General features: G+C 42.9%; 4 protein-coding genes across 4 annotated transcripts; 1 reads left to right on the forward strand and 3 right to left on the reverse strand.

Annotated features, from left to right (window-relative positions):
- Positions 1 to 2235: 2235 nt before the first annotated feature.
- Positions 2236 to 4323, reverse strand: LOC102720430 (dnaJ homolog subfamily B member 4-like). The gene is made up of 3 exons (XM_006654721.2): positions 3970 to 4323; positions 3362 to 3831; positions 2236 to 2827 (listed from the first exon to the last, which is right to left on the reverse strand). The coding sequence occupies exons 1-3, from the start codon at positions 4132 to 4134 to the stop codon at positions 2389 to 2391; spliced, it is 1074 nt and encodes a 357-aa protein (XP_006654784.1). The 5' UTR covers positions 4135 to 4323; the 3' UTR covers positions 2236 to 2388.
- Positions 4324 to 6149: 1826 nt separating this feature from the next.
- Positions 6150 to 7066, reverse strand: LOC102706010 (protein DMP6-like). Its single transcript, XM_006655524.2, has one exon. The coding sequence runs from the start codon at positions 7038 to 7040 to the stop codon at positions 6294 to 6296; it is 747 nt and encodes a 248-aa protein (XP_006655587.2). The 5' UTR covers positions 7041 to 7066; the 3' UTR covers positions 6150 to 6293.
- A 6072-nt stretch (positions 7067 to 13138) lies between these two features.
- Positions 13139 to 15334, forward strand: LOC102720707 (NAC domain-containing protein 73-like). Its single transcript, XM_006654722.3, has 3 exons — positions 13139 to 13645; positions 13897 to 14092; positions 14548 to 15334. The coding sequence occupies exons 1-3, from the start codon at positions 13484 to 13486 to the stop codon at positions 15120 to 15122; spliced, it is 933 nt and encodes a 310-aa protein (XP_006654785.1). The 5' UTR covers positions 13139 to 13483; the 3' UTR covers positions 15123 to 15334.
- A 34-nt stretch (positions 15335 to 15368) lies between these two features.
- LOC102720988 (guanylate-binding protein 3) lies at positions 15369 to 22332 on the reverse strand. Its single transcript, XM_006654723.3, has 14 exons — positions 21991 to 22332; positions 21203 to 21364; positions 20563 to 20628; positions 20312 to 20455; positions 20074 to 20187; positions 19849 to 19950; positions 19088 to 19273; positions 18471 to 18560; positions 18254 to 18388; positions 17960 to 18082; positions 17764 to 17849; positions 16998 to 17610; positions 16836 to 16913; positions 15369 to 16756 (listed from the first exon to the last, which is right to left on the reverse strand). Exons 1-14 carry the CDS (start codon positions 22240 to 22242, stop codon positions 15716 to 15718), a joined length of 3192 nt encoding a protein of 1063 aa, XP_006654786.2. The 5' UTR covers positions 22243 to 22332; the 3' UTR covers positions 15369 to 15715.
- Between the last annotated feature and the right edge of the window lie 3084 nt (positions 22333 to 25416).

Genomic DNA, 25416 nt, shown 5'->3' on the forward strand with positions numbered 1-25416 from the left:
GTCTCGTGCGTCGGCAAACAACGGGGGGAGGCTCGGTTTTGGGTGTGGCGGTGTCGCTCCGGCGACGCGTGGTGGGGTTCTAGTTGTGGCCATGGCACGTCTCGGGGACGACCACCGGACGAGGGTCGGTCCACGGTCCAAACAATGGCATTGGTACAAAAACGTTCAACACAAACCGAGAGGAAGAACCATTCAACAGGGGCGGAATCAATGGTAGGCTGTCTTAGTTATATAATCCCACTTATATCTTATCAATTCATCATGTAAATTTTATAAATAATAAAGTACATATTAACTCAGCCCTACACCTAATTAGTTCCTGTTCCACCCTCGCATTCATACATGCTTCTCATCCTAAAATAACGTAGCACTTTAATCTTATTATTCTAAAATATAAGCATTGTAATATTATTTATTCTCTATTCAAGACTATTTTTATTTTATCCCCACGTATCTTTTATCAGCACACTCGTATCATTTCTCGTTATTAAATGGTACTATGATATTTTATTCTAAAACTTAATATCTGCTAAACAATTTTAAACAATCTAAAAATGATTTTATTTTATGACAAACTCGGTAGATTTCACTTCTAATTTCACACTTTTTCTGTAGTATTATTTTATAGATGATACGACCTTCTTTGGTAGATGTAATTTAGTTTAATGATGTAATTTAGTTTAAATACTAATATAGTGACTTGGTTAGCTACCGTGTTTTAGTCTAAAACACATTCACTTAGGGTTTGGAGGCAATATAAGTGGTCCAATGGCTTTGCAAAATTGTTTCCCAGGCCAAAACCTTCCCCCACAACGATATGGCGATTATCGTGTAATTTTGAATCAAAGAACTGAATGAAGTCATAGTTGTTTGGGTGTAAAAATCGCCCGATTATCATCATATGTTAGACAATAATGCGGTGGAATAACCAATGTTGAAGTAATCACAAGAATTCCAACAATAATCATGCGATTAGATGTGATTATCATAGCCCATATCCTCGGCGGTAGCCGGTAACCCACATATAAACTGACGATAATGGCTACTAGCTCACATCCTAAATTATGTGATTATCACACGCATCTATTGTTACCGCCGCCCAAATACAATTCGGACAAAAAAAAAAAATCATATAACGTATGATAACTGTATATACCGAGAGGATTACCGTTCACTGCTCATCATGAACAATCACGACCCCTGTCGCCACAGTTATCGTGGCATATGGCAAGATTTGAGTCACCGATCACATGAAGATGATAGATAGCGTTGGACGTGTCAAAGTCCTATGGAAGAAGGGGACAGTATGAGTCGATGTACCATCGGGGATATTTATCTCCCTGTTGGGCAACATTAGGCCAACTATGTCCGGATGAACAGTAGCACATATCTATAATTTTTATTCGTTTATACTAATACAATTCACTTTCCGACCATAATTCGATCTAATGCATCATTTTTGGAAAAAAAAATCTACATCACAAATTCTAAAGATGTGTTATCACCAAGGTTTTCGATTTTTTTACCAAAAGTTTCAAAAAGTTTAAAATGTACCGAACCCTATCCCGTCTTACTGAGACGTGCTCTGGCAGCTCCAGCGGCTCACACGATTATTGCGATAATCATGACGATTCACGGTTTTTTCGATGAATCGATTCACGGTTTTGCGATTAATCGGATGGTTCGCGGTTTTGCGAACTTCCACCTTGGTGACAGCATACATCCTATTTTACTTGAGATCGACTACAAATGATGTTGGCATCCTTGCCTTGTTGTCTTGTGATAGACTTTCGAGAATAAAGTCGTGTACTTAGCTGAAAATGAAATATGGGGGAGTTCACTAACAAAATATTCAAATGCAGCTGAAATAGCCTCTCGAAGATGTTTGCTTAAGTGGAGCTAAGATGAATAATTCATGTATAGCAACAAAACTACATAGTAATCTACTCCATGCCACTGATTTTATCACAGCAACAAAACCTCATGATCGTAACAAACTCAACGAATCTGAACAGCTAGCACTAACACAACAGAAGCTAGAAGCTGGGCAAGCAAATATGACATTTCTTCCAGCCAAAAACCCAAGCAAGTCCGAGCGAACTGGAACATCTGAGGATGCATAATTCAGACTGAATATCTTATGCCATTAAATTTCGTGCAATAGGTACAGTATCTACTCCTATGCCCTTTCAGACTCCCGGCCTGAGATTGTACAAGGAATTCTCTCATTGTCTGTGCACCGCAAAACCGTACAACGTTCTACTAGTTCTCAGTTTCTCACACATCGAAGGCCGCATTGCCTTGCAGCGTGGCACATGATCTGGACTTCTGGAGAAAAAAAGCTCTAGACTGCACAGAAGAAAGGGCTGATACACCGGTGCACCTGATCTACTGCCCCAGCAGCCGCTTCACGCCGGACTTCTGGTCGGAGGTGAGCCGCGACGGGAACTTGATGTCGAACTTGACCCTGAGGTTGCCCTTCTTGGACGGGTCCTTCGGGATGGGCATGCCCTCGCCGCGGACAACCTCCTCGTAGCCCGGGTGTATAACGGAGCTGATCGGGATCGTCAGGCTGCGGCCGTCCAGCGTCGTCAGGTGGACGGTGTGGCCGGTCAGGGCCTCGGCGAGCGGTATCTTCTGCGTCACCACCAGGTCGTTGCCGTCGCGGGTGAACACCGGGTGCGGCTTCTCGTCGATGATGAACACGAGGTCGGCCGGGATCACATTCGGCTGCTCGTTTCCTTTCTCCGGGAAGGTGATCTTGGTGCCCTTCTTCCACCCAGGCTTCACATCGATTGCCAGAATCTCCTCCACTGGAATGGTCTTCCTGCACAGTCAGGATGAGCAGCATTATTCAGTACAGTACCAACTGCAAAAGGAAGTGGTCAGCTCTGCTATGGAATTACTCATAATTTGGAGAATGGCCGAACAACTCAAAAGGTTAATTGAATGAGAATATCCTTAATAACTACTCCCGACCATATAAATGATAGGACTATAAATATTTGACGCTTACAACATGATTCTGTCAAGCTTTTACAATCCGAGCATCAAAATTTTAGAAGTTTGACAAAACCTTATTTTAAGTCAAATAAGAGTACCAATCGTTGTAGTGAAACAAATTGAAACAGCCAGGCATCTATCGCAGAATCCATGCTGCAGTACTAACAAATCGCTAATGATTCTGCGAAGACATGATTCATAATTGTGATTGATCTGACATGCTGCTTGTGCTAAGGAAATATAGTAGTACTACTAACAAGTCGTTAGTGCTAATTCGAAGACATAATTGTGAATTGTGAATTAAAGAAAGAGGTAATACTCCATAGTTTTTTTTCAATGGTGAAGAGATGCTACATACCCACTAGCGTCAGCAATTTCCCTGGAAATCTTCATCTTCTTCGTGGTGCCCTTGTACAGCTCCTCCAGGCTGCACGGCAGCTTCCTCTCGATCGCCGGCGCCTTCAACGCCCTCCCGCCGCCGCCGTGCATCCCGTGGTGCCCATCGGCGCCTCCGCCAAACGCCGAGCCGAAGATGTCGTCCCCGAAGATCGACGACGAGAACCGCGGACCGCCGGCCCGCATCCCGGGTCCTCCCCCCATGCCACCGCCCATGCCGCCGAACGGGCTGGACGAGCCGAAGAACTCCGCGAAGATGTCCTCCGCGTTGCGCGGGTTGAACCGGAACACGTTTGGCCCGTCGCCGCCGGTCGAGAAGAACGTCGCGCCTCCGGGGCCCGCCCCGCCGGCGCCCGGCGGCGGGACCTGACCCTTGAGCCCCTCCTCGCCGTACTGGTCGTACACCGCTCGCTTCTGCGGATCGCTCAGCACCTACGCCGACACAAAACACAAACACCATGGACGCGTCACGACATTGCACACAACTCAGGTCAACTCAACCAGACAATATTATTCACCAAAACGAATCTAATCACAAGCAGATCTGTCTCCACCGCCCCGGCCGCTCACCTCGTACGCCTCGGAGATCTGCTTGAACTTGTTCTCCGCCTCCTTCTTGTTGTTGGGGTTCTTGTCAGGGTGCCACTTCATGGCGAGCTTGCGGTACGCCTTCTTGAGGTCGTCGTCGGTGGCGGCCTTGTCGACGCCCAGGATCTTGTAGTAATCCATCCCCATGGCTAAACCTCACTCGGATCTGTTCGGCGTGGTTTGGTTGCGTTCTCGGCTATTCGCCGGCGAGCAGCTTGGCGCTAGCGATTGGCGTGGCCGTCGCTGCGGTGGTTGGTTGCGTGGTCTGGTACGGAGGCGGAGGAGGAGAGAGGGGTGGGAGAAAAGAGGGGAGAGAGAAGAGTCTGGAGAGGGAAGGAGGAGGAGGTATCGGAAGAGAAGAGGAGTGTGGAGATGGGTGTGGAAGGTTCCAGAACATGCTGGAGGGCCCGCGCGCTGTCGAGGAGGGGGCACGTGAGGCGGACGCGTAGGAGGCTCGTTGGACCCGAAGGAAAATGTTCCACGCTTATCCGTCAAACAGATGTCACAGTGACTTGGTGATAGCAAACGGTACATCCGTAAACGAACAGATTTTTCCGATGGCTTGGCGCCGTTGGCGATTACAATTGACAAACGGTATATTTGAAACCAAAATTCTATACTATGTTATACCGTTTTAATGGAATAACCTTTCCTCCATTTGTGTAAGTGGCTACAGAGTTCAGGATACGACGGTGCTAACAACGTGAGCTTTGTTTACCGTCGTCTGAAGTACGTGCTCATCTGCTGCAAAAGCCAACATCGGCATAGACTAACGGCCGCGTTCGATAGCACCCACAAGTTAACTTAACATCTTTATTTTTTGCACACACATTTTCTAAATTGCTAAATGGTATATTTTTTATTACTCCTATGGTGGTGGTGGGAGTGGTGGTGACTCTGGCACCTACCCTACCACCAACTCACTTCTATTTTTTAAAATAAAAAATTAAGACATATATATCAAACCGTTTTTATTAATTTTATTTTAATAAAATGCTAATGATATTTTTTAATAAGATCCCGTTGCAACGCATGGTTAATATGCTAGTTTGAAAAAGTTTCTATATGAAAGAGTTATCTTAAAAAAATCATATTGATCTGTTGTTTAAAAAAATCATATTAATTTACTTTTTAATAATTAATTAATTATATACCATGTTATTACTACGCTTTTCATTCCAAATAAATTAACATATCACCCCATCATCCAAAAGCAGCCTACGTCGGCTTACGGTACCAGCACCACATCGACACATACATCCTCATCAAGTAGATGGTTTCCGCTGCACTTTACCCCTTCCTGGTGGAGGGGAAGGTGAAATGTATTGGGTTCAAGCAGCTAGCAGGCGCTGATGGACGTAGAGATGGGCATATTAGTTATTACTGATAGGCCTTTACAACCGAATATTAATCGATAACGATGTGGTATCATATTTGATACCGATAAGACATTATCACATTTGGTATCTTGTAAAAATTATATATTTTAAAATAGGATAGTGTAGTATATCAGTCCTTTTTAGATATAACTTTTTTTGATGGGGCGGTTTCTCGGCAAAAATTCAATCCACTGTGTCCTAATCATTCACGGTCAGAAAAAAGAAAAAGAAATACACGACGTCACAACGCATCTGCCATCCCCGCGGTACAGACGTACAGCAGTGAGCCGCGGGCCGACCCCTCCACCACTTGAGGCCACTGGCCCACCCACCCTTCCCCCACCGGGCCGATTCTCTCGAACGGGCTAGCAATAGGCCCAAATTCACAGCTGCGTACGCCCGGGCACCCTCACGTCACGGCGCCGGCCCAAGGGATTCACGTGCTCCAGTGACTAATATATGGGCCTCGGCCTGAGACGAGAGTATTTGTTTGGAGGTCGTGTCCAAGTATCCATGCCCATGCTTGCTTTGGTCTGCACACTTTTCTAATACGACGTATGCTGATTCCTGCACGGTTGCACCTACATGTGTCTCGTACACACCACCATCTGTTAATATCTTCGTCTTTATTGTTTAGTTTATCTTATTTATAAAAGTAGTTTTTAGCACACGAGTGATGTTTATCAGTTGCTTATATATCATCTAAATAGTCATTGAAAAATATGAAAAAGAAAACACTCTCCATCAAGGGTCAGAGTATCAAGCAACAAGCATAGAGGAAGATTGATCGATTAAAGTTAATATTGTATACCTCTTCGCGAGCCCATTGGGGCCTTGAGTGATCAGTTTACAGGTTGTTCGTGTAATAATTTACATGCAAGTAAAGAACTACAACGAGATATGCACAGCCACCGCAGAATTCTAATATTAGTGCGGCGAGAGTGGAAACCCGATGCCATGGCGGGTGGTCGGGAAGCTGACGAACAGCATGCTCCCGACCACGCCAATGGCGATCGGCAGCGCCGTGAGCACCTGCCTCGTGCCCTCCGACGGCACCGGGTAGAAGCACGACACCACGTTCTGGTCGAACAGCGCGACGGCGGCGAACACCATGACGGACATCACCGCGTGCACCAGGTCCAGGAGCCGTATCCGGAACCCCGCGGCGGCCTGCGGGTCGAGCGGCGCGCCGCCGTCGATGACCCAGAGCCCCCCGAGCGTGGCGAAGCCGTAGCGCACGGCGCCCGTGGCGCCGTCCCTGAAGCTGTCGGTGAAGCTGAGGACGAAGCACGACAGCGCGCAGAGCGCGATGAGCGTGGCCGCCATGGCGCGGTTGGCCTGGACGCAGTGGCCCTGGTTCGTGACGATCGGCGACAGCAGCTGGAACGCCAGCACGGTGCCCGTCGGCAGTAGCTTCGCCAGGTGCGCCGTGCTCTGGTACGTCTGGCTGATCGCCCTCTGAACCGGGCTCATCCCCCCACCATCCCCGTCATCGCCGCCTCCGACAGCGGACCGCCGCTTCACCAGCAGAGGCCGCCTCTTGCTGTCGCCATGGCCATGCTCATCACCACCACGTCGCGACTCCACGTCCTCGCGCTGCGTTGCCTCCGCCGCCGCCGCCATAGTCGACGCCGATGATGTCGTACTACTAGATGCCATGGCACTCGCTCGCATCTCTCTTCTTGCCAGCCACTGCGAAAACGGAAGGGAATTGAAGAGGATTTAAAAGGCGAGGGGAGAAAAGAAAGAAACGCGCGCGCGCCGCATGCACGCGGCGTGGTGGCGATCGGTCGAGCTCGCCGAGCCGGGCTGCGCGTTTTCGGATGGTTGGCACTTCGCTTGCAAGGAAAAACAACCTGAATCCGAGCAAATCGGGGGGTTTTCTGTTGCTTCCAAGTGATCGGTCACTTGCCACGAGACTGAGGTTTCTGCGGCCGCGTCGGCGTTGAGTTACTTTCGGTGTTGCCACACCACATCCACACACGGTTGAGTAACGGAAGGCCTAATCCAGCAGCACGGTCACTACTTTCTTTTTATTTTTGATACTTTTTTATCGTTCTTAAAAATATTCTGAGGTATCAAAAAATTTAATGAAAAATTTTGATACTTTAAAGATATAAATTTATACTAAAAATATGATATCTCATGATACTATTTCAATGACGATAAAAAAACTCTTTATTTTTTGGATCGAACCATGAGCGTTTTGGTGCAACAAGGATTAATGGGCCGAAAACTCGAAAGCCAGCTTTGGCAATTGGCACGAGCGGATTAGGCACCCTAGATTTGCCGTGTGGCTTGCGGAGATGGTTCGGGTGCGTGTCATTCGTGTGGTGTGTTCGAGCGAGCAAGTGTGGCCATATCTAGCTTGTGTTCCTTCCTTCTTTTTTTTTTTCGTGATGGCTGATAAGTGATCGTGGCGTGTTGGCTGGTGCTGAAAAATTTCGGATCATCGGGTTGCCCTGTTTGGCTGTTGCTGCCTGCTAAGAAAGTTCAGTTGAGGTTGAGCCATTGGGGATTTTAACCTCTATCAAAAGTACGCATAGGCATGGATAAAACCACGAATGATTTAGAATCAAGTCTAGTTTAACTAAATAAAATTCAGAACATTTGGTTGAGCTAGAGTTATCTCTAAATTATCCCTAGGCTCATCCTGATTTAAAAGCCTGCCAAGATAGTCAGGTCCGGTAGTTCATGTGGCCCAATCAATTTTCAAGCTGATACAAAGGCCCAAAATGGAACGGTCACGTAACAGAGTTAGGAGTTATATGCAATCAAAACTAACATAAACTCGAACAGGAGTTCGCTAGCTTGGACACGACAAGAATAAGCTTTTGTGTGTCAAGACAAAAAAAAAAACTCCTGATGTAGTGGTCCTAATGCATGCAGACATGTTCCTTTAACCTGCCCAGTCCATGGCCTTTCTTTCTGGCAAAATATGTACTCCAAGTTTCCAACACATTGCATGCACTAACAGGAGTAGAATGCATGCTCCACCTGAGGTCTTGGAGAACAAACATTGCAAAGCTATACGACAGCATCACACTTTAATCATGTGATTATCCTTTCTCGGGCATCAATCATTAACATGGTCGATCCGGGTGTCTGGCTGGGAGCTTTAGCGGTTTACCCTACCTTATGCTGCAGCTGTACCAAAGGATTTACTTGCATGAGAACCCCCCCCCCCCTGCCTCAGGAAGATTGTTAACCAGGATTTTTTTTATTTTTAAACATTTTTCAGAAATAATTTTATTAACTAGACCTACGGAGAAAATATTTCCAAAACTGAATCTTTTGGCCACGCCAATGTTGGTGACGTAGAAAGACAACGCTGTCACGCCGCCTGTTCGGGCATGGCACGCCATTTTCAATGACGTGGTAAGACAATGCTGCCACGCCACCGACAATGGCGTGGCAAGCCGTTTGGTCACGCCAATGTTTATAGCATACATATAAATTTAAGTAATACTAGAAAGTCTTACGTTACAAAACGGAGAGAGTATATTGCGGAAGTTTTTCTATAAATATCGAATATTTATAACCATACGAGTATAACATAGTCATGACGTCATGTAGACGGATAATGTATGTAAGTTGAAGCGAACGAGCGCGATTGCATCCACGTGAAGTACCATTCTCACTTTTTGAACAATCATGCGTTGACAGATTAACATCACCACATAAAAAAAATCCCATCAATGCGCCAATATATATATAAACATTCCAATCATAAAGTACTTAATTACTTGCCACCGTTTGTCTATGGAGGAAACTTGAGCTTCCTAAAGAAGCTAATTAAACACTTAATTTAGGTTAATTGTACTCCTCGATTAGTAATAAATCAGCTCGATCGTATATACGAAATTGTTAGCATCCTAATTAACATAATATAGCTAGGTAGTCTACGTACCAACTACTAGTAAACAGAAGAACTTCCATATCAAGTAAAATAGTAGGAGTGAATTGAACGATCGAGTGTAATTAAGCCTGCATTTGTACGTAGATGAGACAGTCAGACGACAGCCAAGAAATTATTCTCTGTACTGTCCGCAATCTAATGCAAAGTTTTGCATACTAATAACTTTTGCATACATCTGTGTCAAATGCTACGTCTCAACGGCAATGCAGTACTACTCTCGATATAACCTAGTGCGAGATGTTAATTAATTTGTACTTTGCAGGTCCATCTGGTACGCATGTAATTAACTAAGCTGATTTTTTTTCTGAGAAAAAAACATGTGCTGATTTGACATGTCATCATTAGTGGAGAGCTTATGGTACAATGGTAGTAGCAAAGAAATTAAAAATATATATTGAATTTTTGGCTACTTCGACCCTGCCACATATTTGGGGTACCATATCATTTTCTGATAGAGGCGTGCTAGCTCTCTTACGATCGATTGACGGAAAAACATTGCTTCCTCCACCAAAATAAATGATAATTTAGCTAAACATTTTGTACCAAAATAAATAACTATTTTCATATTTACGAATAAAATAAATGAGAGTAAGCAGACATATGCATAACTATTACACCCATTGAAAAGTAATATTAACGTATCTCTTTTATCACTATAAGAATAAGGATGTTATATTACCAAAGTATTTATTTGTGTGAAGCTAACTACAGCAATTACTTATTTTTCAGACGGAGTGAATAATACATCGTCGAGATCCTCTCTTGATCACGTGTTCTTAATTAACTACTCCTTCTGATCACAATGTATTAGTCTTATGTAGAATCATATGGATACATGCTAATAAATCATATGGATGCATGCTAAGATAGGTCAGGCTAGAAAGTCTTATAATATGAAACGGGTGTAATGTAGAGGTGGTAGTTGTTTTATTTTCTCTGCAAGCTTAAGGCATACATATCGTTGGTTTCAGAATTTGAGACGATTAGGGGATTTGAATAGTGAACATGGCGAGTGATCAATACCACTTGCAGTAGTAGCAGTTGTTCGTGTTCGTCTCACCTAAAAGCTACTGGTACAGTATGGGCAGCTCTGCATGTGGCTGCAAACTGAAGAATGTAACAACAGATGGATCGAGTTGGTGCAATCCACTAGCTCTTCCTGCCACACACGGACACACACACGCACCATCGATCACCTACCAAACTTGTAAGCTCTTGCATGATTAATTAATCCTTTCTGACATGATACACACGTATGCTCAAAAAGGCTATCAGCTAGCTGATCAAAACTGGCACCCTTAACTGTTCTGCAAACTTAAGCATTAGGCCAAGATTGAGATGGGTGCACAGTATGTCCCACGCATTAGCTCGCCTTTTATTATTGGGTGAAGTTTATTTTAGCACTTAAAATTTGCTTAAAGTCTACAAAGCCGGCTATATATTTGTCACCCTTAATTTTTAAAATTGGACAAAAAAAAGAGAACAATTAGAACATACTACTTGTTAGTGTTTTTTCCCAGGAAATGGAGGCAGTTGATTTTCGATGCAAATGTCACTTAATTTGGTCCACAACCATAAAATTTACATAATTCAAGTCCACATCTAGCATACATAATTTAAAGTTCACCGCTGCCATGTCAATCAAAACCACCTTGAAATATACTTTAGAGTGTTCATATATACATCCAGATTTGAGAGTTAGGGGGTGAAAATTAATAATCTGTTTTGCAGTTCACGATGAAATTAAAATAGATTTCCAGCAAAATTCAAGGGCCAAAAGCTTTTTTTTATATATAAAAAAGTGTTCTTGTGTATGGGTGTGATGTGTGGTGGTGTTAAATTTGTCTTGCAAGACACTCCACGGCGACATGGTATCTAAAGCCAACTGAACTCAACTCAGGCTATAGCAAATGTGCAATATGCATGCACCAATTATTTATTTCCCTTGGCTATCTGCTTCCTTGTTGGCTTGGTTTGGCTGGGCCTCGTGCGTTGGAACGTCCTGCGACGAATCGGGTTGCCCCGTCTCCACTCCACCTAGCTAGCTAACTCTCATCCATCGCCATCCACCTGCAAACCCCATCGCGCATGCTCAAACATATATGCCATGGCGATCGAGTTGGTGACCCTTTTAAGTTTTCCTTTTGTTATTATTGACTCCCTCCATGACCACGCATGTACGTCTTAATTTGCAGCTGTATTTGTATGGCTCCTTTAAAATGTGGGTTTGAGATGGGAGGAATTGAAAAAAAATGTATGATTTTGACCGGAATAATATATAAGTGTGAAATAGAGAATGATAAAATTACGGTAATCGGATAAGAGATATGGACTTAAAAGGAAATTTTTTGAGAGGTTAAATCTCTTGCTATTTACTTCTAAAATTTCCTACATTGAGAATTTATTAGGATTTTTATAGGATTTGGAAAACTCCAACCCTTTGTTTCAAAATATCATATAGGATTTTTTTTGTCTTCATAAGTCCCTCGATTCAAAGGGGTCTGATGAAGCTAAGACAGTATGCACAAAGTTTTCAGTATATATTTGACGGCATTATTTAGAATTAATAAATCTCTCACAATTGATGATATTCGATCATCAGTGAAGTCCTGATGGATGATGGATCAAATTGAGTTCACGTGATAATCATCTGAGGGAGCAAATAAATGAATTTAATATTAAGAAACCGAAAATTCTAATTTAGATTTTTTTAGAAAAATAATACAGTTTAATACATAGGAAAATGTGCATGTACTAATCGATCGACAATCCGTAGGTGGGAAAGAACACACCTACGTGATATCTAGTGAAGTACATTCTAATGAGGTTTTTACGATCGCTGAGAAAATATTGAGAAAAACCATATTTTTCGGTATAAAAATTATATCCTAAAATAAAAGGGTTTTATAATTTTTGAGAAGATATTAAGAGGAACAACAATTTTATACGGAGTAGTATTTTTATCAAGATCTGTAGAATTTATCTCCTAAAATATATCACTCTCCCAGATCGGATTATCGATCGAGAACATGACTTTTTGATGGGCGATCTGAATCCATTCGCCTGATTGTACTTGATCATTGTATAACTTCACACACATGCGTTTCATTAATGAAATGGAATATATATCTCTCTCCTAGCCAATCCAATGTAACTAACCAGGCTCTAGTATAAGATACTTTCATCGACAGTGTGCACCTGCATGCACGGCCTCTCCAACAACGTACAAATCGAGAGAGAATAATGTTGGTCGTGTTTCCCATGCATTCATGATCCCTGCTAATTAACTTAAATCTCATCCATAAATCATCATGCATCTGTAGCTCGATCGATCGTTGGCAATATGCTTTAATTTCAGCTAGCTGCAGATCGATGCATGTACTGCTCCTCCTTTGCTAACTTCTGTTGAAAAACCAAACATGATGCCGGCGTTGTTGGTCGATCGATCGATCACACTGCGTATGCAGGCTGATCGATTTTCGCATGCCTATACGTGATTGCCAAGCAACTTACATGCTCATTGCATCATCTACCAGCCTAAGCTGCCTACTACTACTACTACTTGCTACAGGAATATTGTGTACAGATGCCTGTATATATATGCACACTTGGACATAATTAAAGAGAAAGAAAAGAAGAAAAGGTGCATGTCTGGATGGATCTTGCTGGGGAATGAACCACAGCTAGGGGGAAAGTTTTGCAATGCATAGTTGCGTTCCTGTTCATTGGTACCAGCTGAGGATAGAGAAATCAGAGAGAGGGATAGTACGGCTGTTTGTGATTACAAGTAGCTTTTAACAGGGACAAGCTAGCTGCTGCAAGCTTTCCTTCTTTTTCCATCGTCGTCTCTCCAAGCTTTCTTTCTCATCAGGACCCCAACCTTAAGTTGTTTCTTCCCTATCAGCTCAGCTCAGCTCAGGTCTCTCTCTCTATTTTCATCTGCCTAGTTAGCTAGAGCTTAATTAGCAGCTAGAGATCGATGTGCCTCTAGCTAGCTAGGTGAGCTAGTAGCGAGTAGCCTTCTTGTTTTAATCCGGCATTGTGCTTCGATCTCCGGCACGGCCGGCCGGTCTTAGTTTTTGGCTGTCATGGCGTTAGTGGTAATATACTAGGTTAATGTTGCATTAAGCTAGCTAGCTAGCTTAGCCGGCCGGCGTGTATATATTGCTGGGAGGAGGAGGAGCTGGGGGTTGGAGAGATGACGTGGTGCAACAGCTTCAGCGACGTCCGCACCGCCGTGGACAGCAGCCTGTCGCCGGCCGCCGCCGTGGCCGCCGCCGCGGGGAAGAAGGCGGCAGCGTCGCTCGCCGTCCTCGTCAAGATGTGCCCCTCTTGCGGCCACCGCGCCCGGTATGAACAGGTATATATGCATGCCCATGCATGCATGCGCGAGATCGAGATCATGCGTTTCTCTGCATATTTCGATCAAGATGATGCATTTTTCTGCAAATTTCTGTCAAGATCATGCATGTACACAGACTGTCCGAGTGCAGCAGTAACTACTAACTAATACTGCACATGCATGTATTCTACTTTTAGCTGATACAGAGCATTAATTTAGATGCAAATTAAGATGAATTACTGAATACAAGATATGTGTGTAATTTTCAGGAGACGACGACGATCCAGGACCTGCCGGGGCTACCGGCCGGAGTGAAGTTCGATCCGACGGACCAGGAGCTCCTGGAGCATCTGGAGGGCAAGGCGAGGCCGGACTCGAGGAATCTCCACCCTCTCGTCGACGAGTTCATCCCCACCATCGAGGGCGAGAATGGCATCTGCTACACCCATCCCGAGAGGCTTCCAGGTATACACATGCATTTGCTGAATCACAGGTGAACGAATTGCCGAGCTTAAATTCTTCATGCATAAATTGGTTTATGCGTGATGTACTTGATAGATCGAATGATGTGTACATGTGTACGTGAATGTTGCACAAACGTATTTTCCCGTTTTAAAATATAAATATTTCTAGAGTCGTTTAATAGAGATTAAGATTGCACTTTAAAAAATAAATATTTTTAAGTTGTTTAGAAGTGACTAAGATTAAAGAAAAAAACTGAGTGGGTGGAGGTGGAAGGATAGATAAGGGTAACATGGAAAGAAATTTTGGTAAAAGTAATTAATGTAGCATATAGTACTTTGAATAGTAATATTAAAAGTGTGTATTATGAAATAGATTTGAAGTATAGAAATGTTTATCTTTTTGAAGCGAAGTCGAATGAGTAGTTGTGTGGGCTAATTTCTTCAATTGGCCATTAGGTGTGAGCAAGGACGGGCTGGTGAGGCACTTCTTCCACCGGCCGTCGAAGGCGTACACGACGGGGACGAGGAAGCGGCGGAAGGTGCACAGCGACGAGGACGGCGGCGAGACGCGGTGGCACAAGACCGGCAAGACGCGGCCGGTGATGGCCAACGGCCGGCCCAGGGGCTACAAGAAGATCCTGGTCCTCTACACCAACTACGGCAAGCAGCGCAAGCCGGAGAAGACCAACTGGGTCATGCACCAGTACCACCTCGGCTCCGACGAGGAGGAGAGGGACGGCGAGCTCGTCGTCTCCAAGGTCTTCTTCCAGACGCAGCCCAGGCAGTGCGGCTCCACCACCGCAAAGGAGGCCTCCGCGGCCGCAGCAGCAGCCGTCGCCACCGCCACCGCCGTGAACAACAACTACTCCGGCCATCATCAAGGTGGTAGCTTTCTCAAGGATGCAAGCGTTGTGCACGAGTTCTACGACCCGGCAGCGACGATGGGTTACAGGCCACCTGCTGCTCCTCCTGCCGCGCACTTCGCGCCAAACTTCGCAGTGCACGCAGCAAGGAACAGCTTTGGCCCTTGAACCGAGCAGCGGCAAGAAACACAAAAGTTATACAGATCTACACCAATACGATTCACATAGGTGCTATTATATTACAATATTAACCTTACATATTCATCTATCAATTATTTACAGTTTTGTTTAAAGTTGTTATTATTGTTCGAATGCTCTGCTGTGCAAAGATTATACGCCGTTCTAACTCGAGAAAAAATGCCGAGGCATCAATTTGTCCATGTGTTCATCACTTCATATCTTTAGATATCTCGGATGGTTCCAAGCTTCTAACATCACATCTAGACAAAATGAACCTTGGCATCTGTTTCGTTGTGTGCTGCAACATCACTACACGAAAGTTTGCTGATTACAGTTTCGTTAGCACAAACACAACATAAGTGATGGAGAGGATTGCAAGCCGAGTTTCTGACCAAAAAAAAGGTACAAACACTTGCCAATGATGCATGAAAAATAAACTGCACCAAGTTAACATAACACAAAGTCACAAACGGGCGTTTTAGGCTAAGTTAGATTAGTTGTTTCACGCTTTCACCTCAAACGTGACACCAACGTTCAGCGCTACAGCAAAAACCTAGCACGCTTAGAGAGGAACAGTACGCTTACTTGCCAACGACGTGCTTCTCATATAAGGCGACGATGTCTTTCTTGTTGGGATTCTTCAATTGCAGGAGTTGAGCACCAAACCCATGCTTAGTGAGCTCCTGCTTCAGTTTCAGCACAGTGAATTTTGTGTAGTCTTCAGTTTCCGTTTCCTGCGCTTGCTGGCTCCCGTTGTTGGTGTCTTCTCCTACAAATACTGACCCACCGTCCTCGGTGTGATTGCTCTTAAACGGGCTCGTTGTGCTTTTTGATCTTTTCCTTCGCCTGCCGGTGTTTTCATCATCGATATCCATATCATGGACAGACTCAGTACCTTCGCCCCTCAAGCGCCTTGCATGTGAGGCCTTGAGCTTGCTGTCAAGTGCAGTTTCATTGAACCGAACAGATGTCAGCTCTTGTTGGAGCATATCCAACTTGCTTTGAGTTGCTTGCAGCTGCAATGACAGGGCTTCAGCTCTCCTATTGGCTTCAGCGCAGGCTTCACGTTCTGTTGCCAGTAGACTCTCAAGCACTTGAACTGTGCTGGATCTTTGCTGATTGCTCCGTTGCATCATCTCCTCAATTTCCTTTTCCCGCTCGTCAACCCTTTGTTCGAGCAATGCAACCTTAGATACAGCGTCCTTCTCAGACTTATCAAGTCGCTCAATTTCTTCCAGCATCTTATTCTTCTCTCTATCTAGACTCTCAACCTGTCTCTCCATTCTTTCTATTAACGCAAGTCTCTCCATTGCTAGCCTCTGCGCTTCACCCTTATCCTTCTGAGAAGCAACAGCTTCAGCACGAGCTACATCAGCCAATTCCGTTGCTCGTTTAGCCTCCCTTTCAGCTTCCTTGCACCTCCTGTCTGCCTCATCAAACCTCTTGCACTCTGTTAGATACTTCTCCTGAAGATGGTTTTTTTCCTGTTCCAAGATCTTTACTTCCTTCTCACGTGACAGAGCTTCGGTTCTAATAGACTCCAAACTAACAGTCAGTGATCTGATCTCTTCTTTCAAAGCCAGAGAATCTGATTCATGGTTCTTCAACTTTGACTCAGTGGCCTGCATTTGGACATTACAGAAATGAAGGACATTTCACAATTCACAAAGGGGAGATAATGAGAGGAGTAAGCTACTATACCTCAAGTCTTGAGATCAAATTCGTGGCATGGATTTCAGTTTGGTTAATTTTTGTGTTTAATCTTGAGATTTCTTCCTCCTGTTACAACACCACAAGAAAATGTAAGGTGCTAAACACCCCAGACATTTAAAAGCAAGTCAAGACTCTAAGAGAGAGGATTACCTTCTCAGATAGTTGGCTAGCAAGTTCCGCCCTTAAAGCATCTTCCCTTTCTTGCACTTTCTTATTAGTGCGTTCCTGTGCCACAGCAGCTCTTTGCAGAGCTGTTTTAGCCTCACCTACAGCAACTTCATATTTCCGTTTCCACTCCGATGCCTCTTCTTGAGCAGACTCAGCCTGTTCTCGTACAGCTGATAATCTGCCCTCACTGATATTTACCCTGGATTCCAGAGAAGCAATTTGGGACTTTAACTTACTGTCATCTGCCTTGTGCTGTAACAGATTATGGTCATATTTGGTCTTCCAATCAACAGATTCCCGTTTAGCATTTTCAAGAGAAGAAGACAAGCTCACACATCGTTCCTCCAACTTGCTACTCTTGGTCTGAAGTTCAGCAATACGTCCGGAGTAATCCTTCGAAATTTTCTGCTTATCATTTATAGATTCCTCATAGCGCCTTAGGTACTCAGCCCTATGCCCCTCACTTGCTTCAAGCTGCTTCCTGAGTAGTGCCAACTTATCATCATTTGAACTGCATTTCAATCTCAGGGAATTCCTTTCAGCATCTATATGCTCTATCTGTCTTCTAAAAAGATCAAGCACAGGGCCCGCCAAACTGCAGTTATCATTCCACAGATAAGATTTTTAGCAAGTCAAAGCAAGAGTGAAGGAAAGAGGTTCTAGCTGTGCAAATTACCCACGTTAACGCTAGGCATCATGCAAGATCATGATATCAAAACTAAATACACTAAGAAAAGGAGGTACATACCACTGGTGCAAAAATGTAGCTAACATTTTCCATTTCCCTGGACCATAAGATATTGACTCATACTCTGTAAGCAGGCCATCGAGGAGCTGGAACAAAAAATATATATATTCACATCATCACGAGTTTCTCATTTAGTGTGACTTAAAATAAAAGACGACATGACAACTCTTTACAAGTGAACTGATATTCATCTTACCCTGACTATGTCATCCAACTTTGCATCAGGACGGTTGCATGCTGTCCGTATCTTTGACTCCATGCTCTGAATTCTATTCGAGCATTGCAAATCAGCCTCCAGAAAAATATTCCTTTTGTAATCCTGCATGTATGCGAGTAATATTTATTTTGAATCTGCTGGCTCAAACTTAAAACACTAAATTACACCAACAATTATTAATTGCCAAATTGATTAATGAATCGTTAAGGAAGAAAAACAAACAATAGCAGGCATGATAAAATCCAAGTAGTGGATGGGAAAAGATGAAGTCACCTCAAAGGCCTTCTTGAGAGAAGTCTGAAGAAGCTTCTCAAATTTTGAACGAGCTGACCCAGCACCAACAGCAGAAGCACTGAAGACACTAACAGCCTTTTTCAATGCATCTTCATGTGCTTCTCTCAAGGAATCCTGCAAATATCCATGAATTAGTGTCATTCTGAATAAGCTTGAATAAGATACTTCGAACAAGTCATTCATAACTGATGTCTACCTCTTCTGCTGGTTTTCTCCGGTCAAAAGAAGAATTGTAGGTATCAATGGCAGAATCATATGCCCTTCGACATTCTGCTTCCTCCACACTCTGCACAGCTAAAAACTGTTAGGCAAATTCCTCTCAAACAAACTAGATAACTTGATGGTTTCGAATAACACGAGAAACACAAGGATAATGTAACAATTTGCCGGTAGTCTTTAAAACTATAAGTGCTGTAGTAGCACAGCAAACCAGTACCATCATTTCACTATCTCTTTTATTACAACAACTTTTGCTGTTCTTTTAAGTGTTTTTCAGGTCAGTGTCCACAGAAAACTTAAGTCCAAGCACAGCCTGCAAAAACAACTGAAACCTCAATCTTTCTCATCCGATCTCAATTTTCCTTTCTCCGTTAAACAGTTCCTTCTCATAATACTAAGTTCATAGCTAACAGATCCTTCAAAAATTAGCAGCTACTACGAAAGAGCTCTACAACAGAAAAACTCTTTGCCTGGTTAAGGTTACATAAAAAATATTGAGATGTGATAGAACCAACCATTAATCAGCAACTAGTTTGCACTTTGCATAATATATGGAAAAGATCGAGTTAAGATATATTTCTATCTATGGCTCACCTGCCATGATGAAGATATTGTAGGTACTGCACCAGTATTGATAGCATCAAGAAATGATTGTGTCAGTCCAGCAAGTACAGGGCCTGTCATGGTGCTGGCTCCAAGTTGTTTAGGCCTTGTTCGGTCAAAGACAAATTTCGTCAAAGCATCCAGACCAGATTTAAACTCTGGACGGAAGTTATTCAACTGAAAACAAGGAAACAAGCTAATCATGCAGCAGAAATTGCAATGAATATCACAAAAACAACAGAATTCTTAAGAAACATCAACCACAAAGCCCAACATGGTGAAGCATGGAATGCAGTTATAGCTGCATTAGATAATGCATGTAAATCATTCATTTCATAATATGTTGCTGAACAAATTCATTAAAGTTCCAAAGACAAATGGCATTAACTTTTTTTTCTCTAACAGGGTACCAGTTCATGTAGTGCAAGTGCTAGTATTTACCAAAAAAAAAAGATACCCTTGCCATATCTAACATGTTCAGGTATTGGCCAACCCATGGATGTTTCTGAAAGGTAACATGAATACATGATTATGCTGTCATCCTTTTCAAGCAAGGTGATCATGCTATTATAAATGAGATTAACTTATAACTGTCATGTTTTTTTTGCAAATATTGAAATCCAATCAGCACTTACTCTAATACATAGTTCAAAATTGCAGAGAGGAACATCACATTTATAAAATACATTGACATACCAATGAACATCGCAATAGCAGCTAGTCGAAAACAGTTCGAAGGAAGTAACACATACCGGAAGTTGATCAAGGCGCTGAAGATCTTTTTCATTGTTCACAGGTCGCACAAGTGTAAAGCATTCTCGATCTGGAAAAAGAGCGCGGATGGATTCCCGTATCTTTCAGATACATTAAAAAGGATGCATCAGTATCTTTCATATATGTTAAAATTACTCATCAGAGAAAATGTTAGACGAGATAATTTTAGAAAATTGCATTGCAAGAGATTCCTGTTGCCCTACCGCATTCTTAGCAGATACATCCCTTCCTCCACCTTGAACAGGCCTCAAAGCCAGTTCAAGGTAATCTCTTGGAGTAATTTTTCTGTTGTCTTCTGTCAAATCCAAGTAAAAGTCCTATAGGAAATAAATAAGCCATTCATTCAATATCAAGAAGTGAACATTAGAATGTGCACGTGTAATCAGTTAAGATGCATGTGCCAAAGAGCTGATTTCAAAAGAGAAAAATCTAACAGCGTACCCTCAGCAACCAAACAAAGACAGGGGCAAAGTGCCCTAGTTCAGATGCAGTGGACCTTCCACCTGAGGCCCTGACACGTATATGTTTTGTCATTTCTGTAACCAGTGAAAGGCGGTCAAGAGCAGCTTCATCTATGCCTCCCATCTGTAAGAAGCAAAAGAAGTTGAGAAAACTTCATTACCATTCTACTCTCTGATGCCTTACCAATTACAAAATTAGCAGAAAGTTCAGTCATTTGTTCAACAAAGTACCTGGTTGTATATGAACATACTCGACAACAGAACAGCTAGCGAAAATATTTGGATACTATAAGTGCCCTGCCAAAGAGGAAAGAGATAGCATGAGGTGACAAGCTGAAAGCAGAAACACAAGTATGCATTGTCAAAATTAATGGAAAAAAACAGTTCAACAGAGAAACAGGTAACAACAGAAATTCACCCAAATTACAATTAGAAAAGTATTGTCCAATGCAATGCATTGGACCTATGGTCAGCAACTCAGCTTAACAACTGATATTATGTAGAAAATATTTCTAGGGAATATTATTTAAAGATTTCACTAGGAAATCAGGTCAAAACAGGAAAAGATGCATTGAAATATCGATCAAAGTAAACTCCAAAAGAACATTATCAACTACTAGAGATGAAATGTGTATAAAAAGTTTGCGTACAACCCACAGAGGCTGAGTCTTAACTACTCAGAAAATCATAACATGATCATGCCAAAGAGAATCTCTTGGATCATAAATCTTTTTCTTAATTTTGGTAACTGAAATGCAACTATTCACTCCAGAAAAGTTGATCTAATTACAAAACAAGCAACCTCCCAGTGTCACAGCATATGTCATTAACAACAAAAGGCAGTCAACTTTGCTAAAGATAGAAAACATACCGTTTGGTCATAAGCATCAATTCCTTCAGTATCCAACAATACAAGGTTGTATTCAGTTCCATCAATACCAGTTCTCTTCAAAGGTGCACTCCACATCCAAAGTCCCTTGGTACAAGGACGATGCGTTGGTGCAACTTGAAAACCACTGCTTCGCCCTAGAAGCTACATTTGTAGGTTGAATTTCATCATCTAATGGCGATGCATAGGAAAAAATTAGATGGCTTAATTGAATATTGAACTCCCAGATTGCCCAATCAAGACGGTACACCAGTTTTACAATTGAATATAAGAGATAACTCTAATACCAAGCAGAAAGTTCAAGTTTACATGCTAAAAACCCAAGGGCCTAAAAATGTCAGTAGATAACAACATTTGATGTGCTGTTTTCTTTTGAAGTCCTCACGAGAATCCCACATATTGTATGGGTAGCTTTACCCTTTAACAGTTGCACGACACATCAACCAAACCAACCGTATTACTGAACTGGGGGTACCCCCAAGGCCCCAACCCCAAAATGTTGCAGGGCTAACATAGTGAGCAATGAGCAGTGAGCAGTGCAACAAAGCAACTAAATCGAGTGCAAAATGCTTTTATTAACCGGCCAATAAGTGAACAAACCCTAGAGGCAGCCGTTCATTGAAACGACAACAAAAAATATACTGAATTCATCTCCTGAATCTCCGAGCTAATCTCAATGTTACACAAATAAAACCCTAACCACACGTTGTAGTTTGCGAGACCCAAGGAAGTTCCTGAAATCCGCATAAGGAGGGCAAGCGCGCGCGTACCTGGTTAAGCACGAAGCTCTTCCCCTGGCGCGCGCGGCCGCAGACGGAGACGACGCCGACGGGGCCCTTGACGAGCTGCAGCGCCGCCACCGCCTCGGGGTCCATCACGAACTTCCCCTTCTCGTCGCAGTACACCAGCCGCAGCGGCCGCCCCGGGCCACCCGCGCCGCCGTTCCCGACGACGGGGGCATCGCCGGCGCTGGGGCTGCCGCCGCCGCCGCTGCCGCTGCGGAGACCGAGCCGCTGTAGCATCGCGCCCTCCGCCCCCGCCGCCGCTGCTCCCGGTGGTTTCAAAATGGGGAGAGGGAAAGAGGAATCGAATTGGGGAGTGGTCGCGAGGGTTGGGTTCGAGTCGGTTCCTTCCTCCTGCCGCGCTGGAAGCGACGCGCCGCAGTTGCCTTTCGGTCTTGACGCTTGCGCACTTTGAGCTGGACTTCTTGGTATGGTCGGTGCCGGACTGCCGGTGGGTGCGTTGGTCCAGTTGGTCGGCGCAACGCATGTGAGAGATAAAAAATAAAAAAGTCTACTTTTGGTCCCTCTACTATTCAAGAGTTCGATTTGACTCCCTCGTCGACCGCAGTGCTGTTACAAATTTTTCTTATGTCATATTTAATGTTTACTTTCTTATAAATGTACCAGACGCAGGTGCTAGCTTCAAAAATCTTTATATGTTAATAACAGCTAACATAAAGTCAATTTATACAATAGTTAAACGAAAACATATATAACGTCATATCAATATATGGTACACCTTTTATATGCACAGAGCATATTAGAGCTCATATTTTTCTCTCTTCTTCACATATAAGTATAAGACATACATAGAAATTTTAACGCTAAATTCACTCACTTAATCACATACATTGGAGCTACACTTAACTATTAAAACCAGCTCATTTTTTATGAACAGTTGTATCCATCGTAACACCTATATAACTCACTGACTTGGACTGACTCCTAGGCAGTATATGCTCTATCGTGAGTTTTATAGTTTTGTCTAAATATATATGATACTGATAAATATAAACACATCTATAAACAAAAAGTTGATTAATAATTAAATACATAATGCTTTGTATAGCATTGCAAAGAAAAAATACATTATGCTTTATAAGGTGGTTTTAATATTTCGTAATTGGTTTTAAGGGACCAAACAAGTCTCAGGCAATTCTGAGGGACTGAAAATTAGACCTGTAGCAAAAAAAAGGCCTAAAAGCAAATATTTACTGTGTTGGGCCGATTTGGTTTAGTGTTGACCTTAGACACTGGGGCCTCTCTGATTGCTTGGCCTGTTTACTCATCATGTCTTCTCTTCAAGAAAGAAGAGAGAAAACCATCGTCGCCTCTGTCAGTATGTATATTGAGATGCCCTGTTCTTTTTTTTTTAGAAGAAGAAGAAGAGGATTATCTCTTTCAGTTCTATAATTTAGTTAAGCAAAGGGTAATTTAACAAAAAATCATCTTAAATGACCAGCAGAAGTGGAGAAAAAGACTGGGCATGTTTGAGTAAAAGTCGTCTGACGTAGACTTTGCTGAATATATGTCCATCGACTCTGAATCTGGACATGTGAATTATTCCCATATAGCCATTATTGGATTACGGGATAAATACAAAAGTGAGCCTGTCTGAATCAAAGACAAGTCCCATCTTTTACCAGATTAGCAAAAGGATGGTTTCTGAAGGCTCATGTGGCCCTGCGAGAATCGCACGCACCGCTGGTTGTTTTTCTTTTCCTCTTTATGCAACGCCATTTTGCGACAGAATCTTTCAGACGTCGTCCGGTCGCATGGGTGCCCCTCAAAATCACAGGTTTGCAGTGGCCGGCATGCTAATTGCGTCTGGGTTAATCATGCCTTTTTTTTCAGACAAAACACTGAAGGCTGTACTGATAAATATGGTTGCATCATGAGCAGTAGAAGAACTAAAGAAACACTGGCATCGAACTGTTCCAGCACGCTGCACTTAGTACTCACTCTGTAAAAAAAAACAATTCTTCGGTTTCTTTGTCCAACGTTTGACCGTCCGTCTTATTTGAAAAATTTTCAAGAAATTAGAAGAAAATTAGTCACACGTAAAGATTATTCATGATTTATCATCTAATAAAAACAAAAATATCAATCGCAAAAAAATTGAATAAGATGAATAGTCAAAAATTATAGGTAAAAAGTGAAAAAATGGTTTATTTTGGGACGGAGGGAGTACATTTTACAGCACTAAGCCGGCAGCAAAAGAAGAGATTTTACAGTAATAATCACAGGGTGCCTGTCCTGGAGATACAGAGGACACTATCATGCAGTCAGCTGGATTTCGCAAAGAGGTTACACTACTGTTAGATTAGTTGCTGCTCCTTATAAGCCGGGAAAGTAAATGGAGTGGTAGGCCAAACACAAAGAAAGTGAGAGCAAAGATGCTACAAGTACCAGACAAAAGGTTGAGCTGAAAAATTAAAAAGGCCCAAGCTGACATTTCCATAGTGTTCAGCGTACAAGCTACAGGTTCCCTATCTGATTGCCTACCCTGCTAAGTGCTCAACTTGAGCACTTATCTTGCTTCACACTTCACCAACTCAGCTGCAAATTGATCGATTGATCAAAAGTTGAGCCTAGATCGCATTTGCTTCAATTTTCGTCGACAGCTAGCCTAGTATATAGTACTACAGTACTAGTAAGGCCCCGTTCATTGTGGATTTCTGTTGTTCCTGAACTCCTAAAATGTGTGTTTCATGTGTGTGTGTGATTTTTTTCACTTCACAGCAATTAATTGATTCACTTATACACTCAATTAGACGTAATAAAAATCAGATATTTATTTAATCATTCAATCTCAACCATCCCAAACACCACATGGGATATTTGCAAAAAAAATTAATTTGTTAATAAAACTTTTGTCTACATATTCTTCGTGATTTATAAGCAAATGATGAAAAATAAACTTCGATAAATAAACCATAAAATAATCTCTGCATTTAGGGTTGAAAGTTTAAATTTTGGTTTATAATCATAAGTAAAGGGAAAAGGATGGAAAGCCTCCTGGCGTGGGGTCTGGTGCGTACTCAATTGGCCTGGCATGTTGTTGTGTTCCTTGTTACTCTGTTCAGCAGCAGTGTCTTGGATTCAGAACTTTTTTTGGCCCTGTGGAAGCCAAGCTAGCGTTAACAAAGTGAGGCCAAGCAGATACGAGCAAAGATCTTTAGCTAGAAAACGGGAAAGTGATGGCTCCATGAACATGCCCGGTCAGTCAATAAAGCTCCCAAATAAAACCAGCAAGTTTTGAAGCGTTTCATCAGGTGAATCGATCAGAGCAAAGAATTCCATCTCACGGGCCATCAATCAATCACACCCCCATCCTCTTCCAATCGGCGAAGCACAATCACGAGCTGTCCTTTCACCCCCTCTTCCCCCTGACATGCATATGTGTGCATGAAG

This window comes from Oryza brachyantha, chromosome 5, assembly GCF_000231095.2.
Source record: "Oryza brachyantha chromosome 5, ObraRS2, whole genome shotgun sequence".
NCBI lineage: Eukaryota > Viridiplantae > Streptophyta > Magnoliopsida > Poales > Poaceae > Oryza > Oryza brachyantha.

Bases quoted from the DNA above. Each gene is read 5' to 3' on its own strand.
- LOC102720430 (XM_006654721.2), bottom strand. From the start codon at position 4,134: ATGGGGATGGATTACTACAAGATCCTGGGCGTCGACAAGGCCGCCACC. The intron at 3,832-3,969 runs GTGAGCGGCCGG...GTGTCGGCGTAG, and splicing joins AGATCTCCGAGGCGTACGAG to GTGCTGAGCGATCCGCAGAA. The intron at 2,828-3,361 runs GTATGTAGCATC...CTGACTGTGCAG, and splicing joins GAAATTGCTGACGCTAGTGG to GAAGACCATTCCAGTGGAGG.
- LOC102706010 (XM_006655524.2), bottom strand. From the start codon at position 7,040: ATGCGAGCGAGTGCCATGGCATCTAGTAGTACGACATCATCGGCGTCG.
- LOC102720707 (XM_006654722.3), top strand. From the start codon at position 13,484: ATGACGTGGTGCAACAGCTTCAGCGACGTCCGCACCGCCGTGGACAGC. The intron at 13,646-13,896 runs GTATATATGCAT...TGTAATTTTCAG, and splicing joins ACCGCGCCCGGTATGAACAG to GAGACGACGACGATCCAGGA. The intron at 14,093-14,547 runs GTATACACATGC...ATTGGCCATTAG, and splicing joins CCATCCCGAGAGGCTTCCAG to GTGTGAGCAAGGACGGGCTG.
- LOC102720988 (XM_006654723.3), bottom strand. From the start codon at position 22,242: ATGCTACAGCGGCTCGGTCTCCGCAGCGGCAGCGGCGGCGGCGGCAGC. The intron at 16,914-16,997 runs GTAATCCTCTCT...GTGTTGTAACAG, and splicing joins CTAGCCAACTATCTGAGAAG to GAGGAAGAAATCTCAAGATT. The intron at 16,757-16,835 runs GTATAGTAGCTT...GTCCAAATGCAG, and splicing joins ATTTGATCTCAAGACTTGAG to GCCACTGAGTCAAAGTTGAA.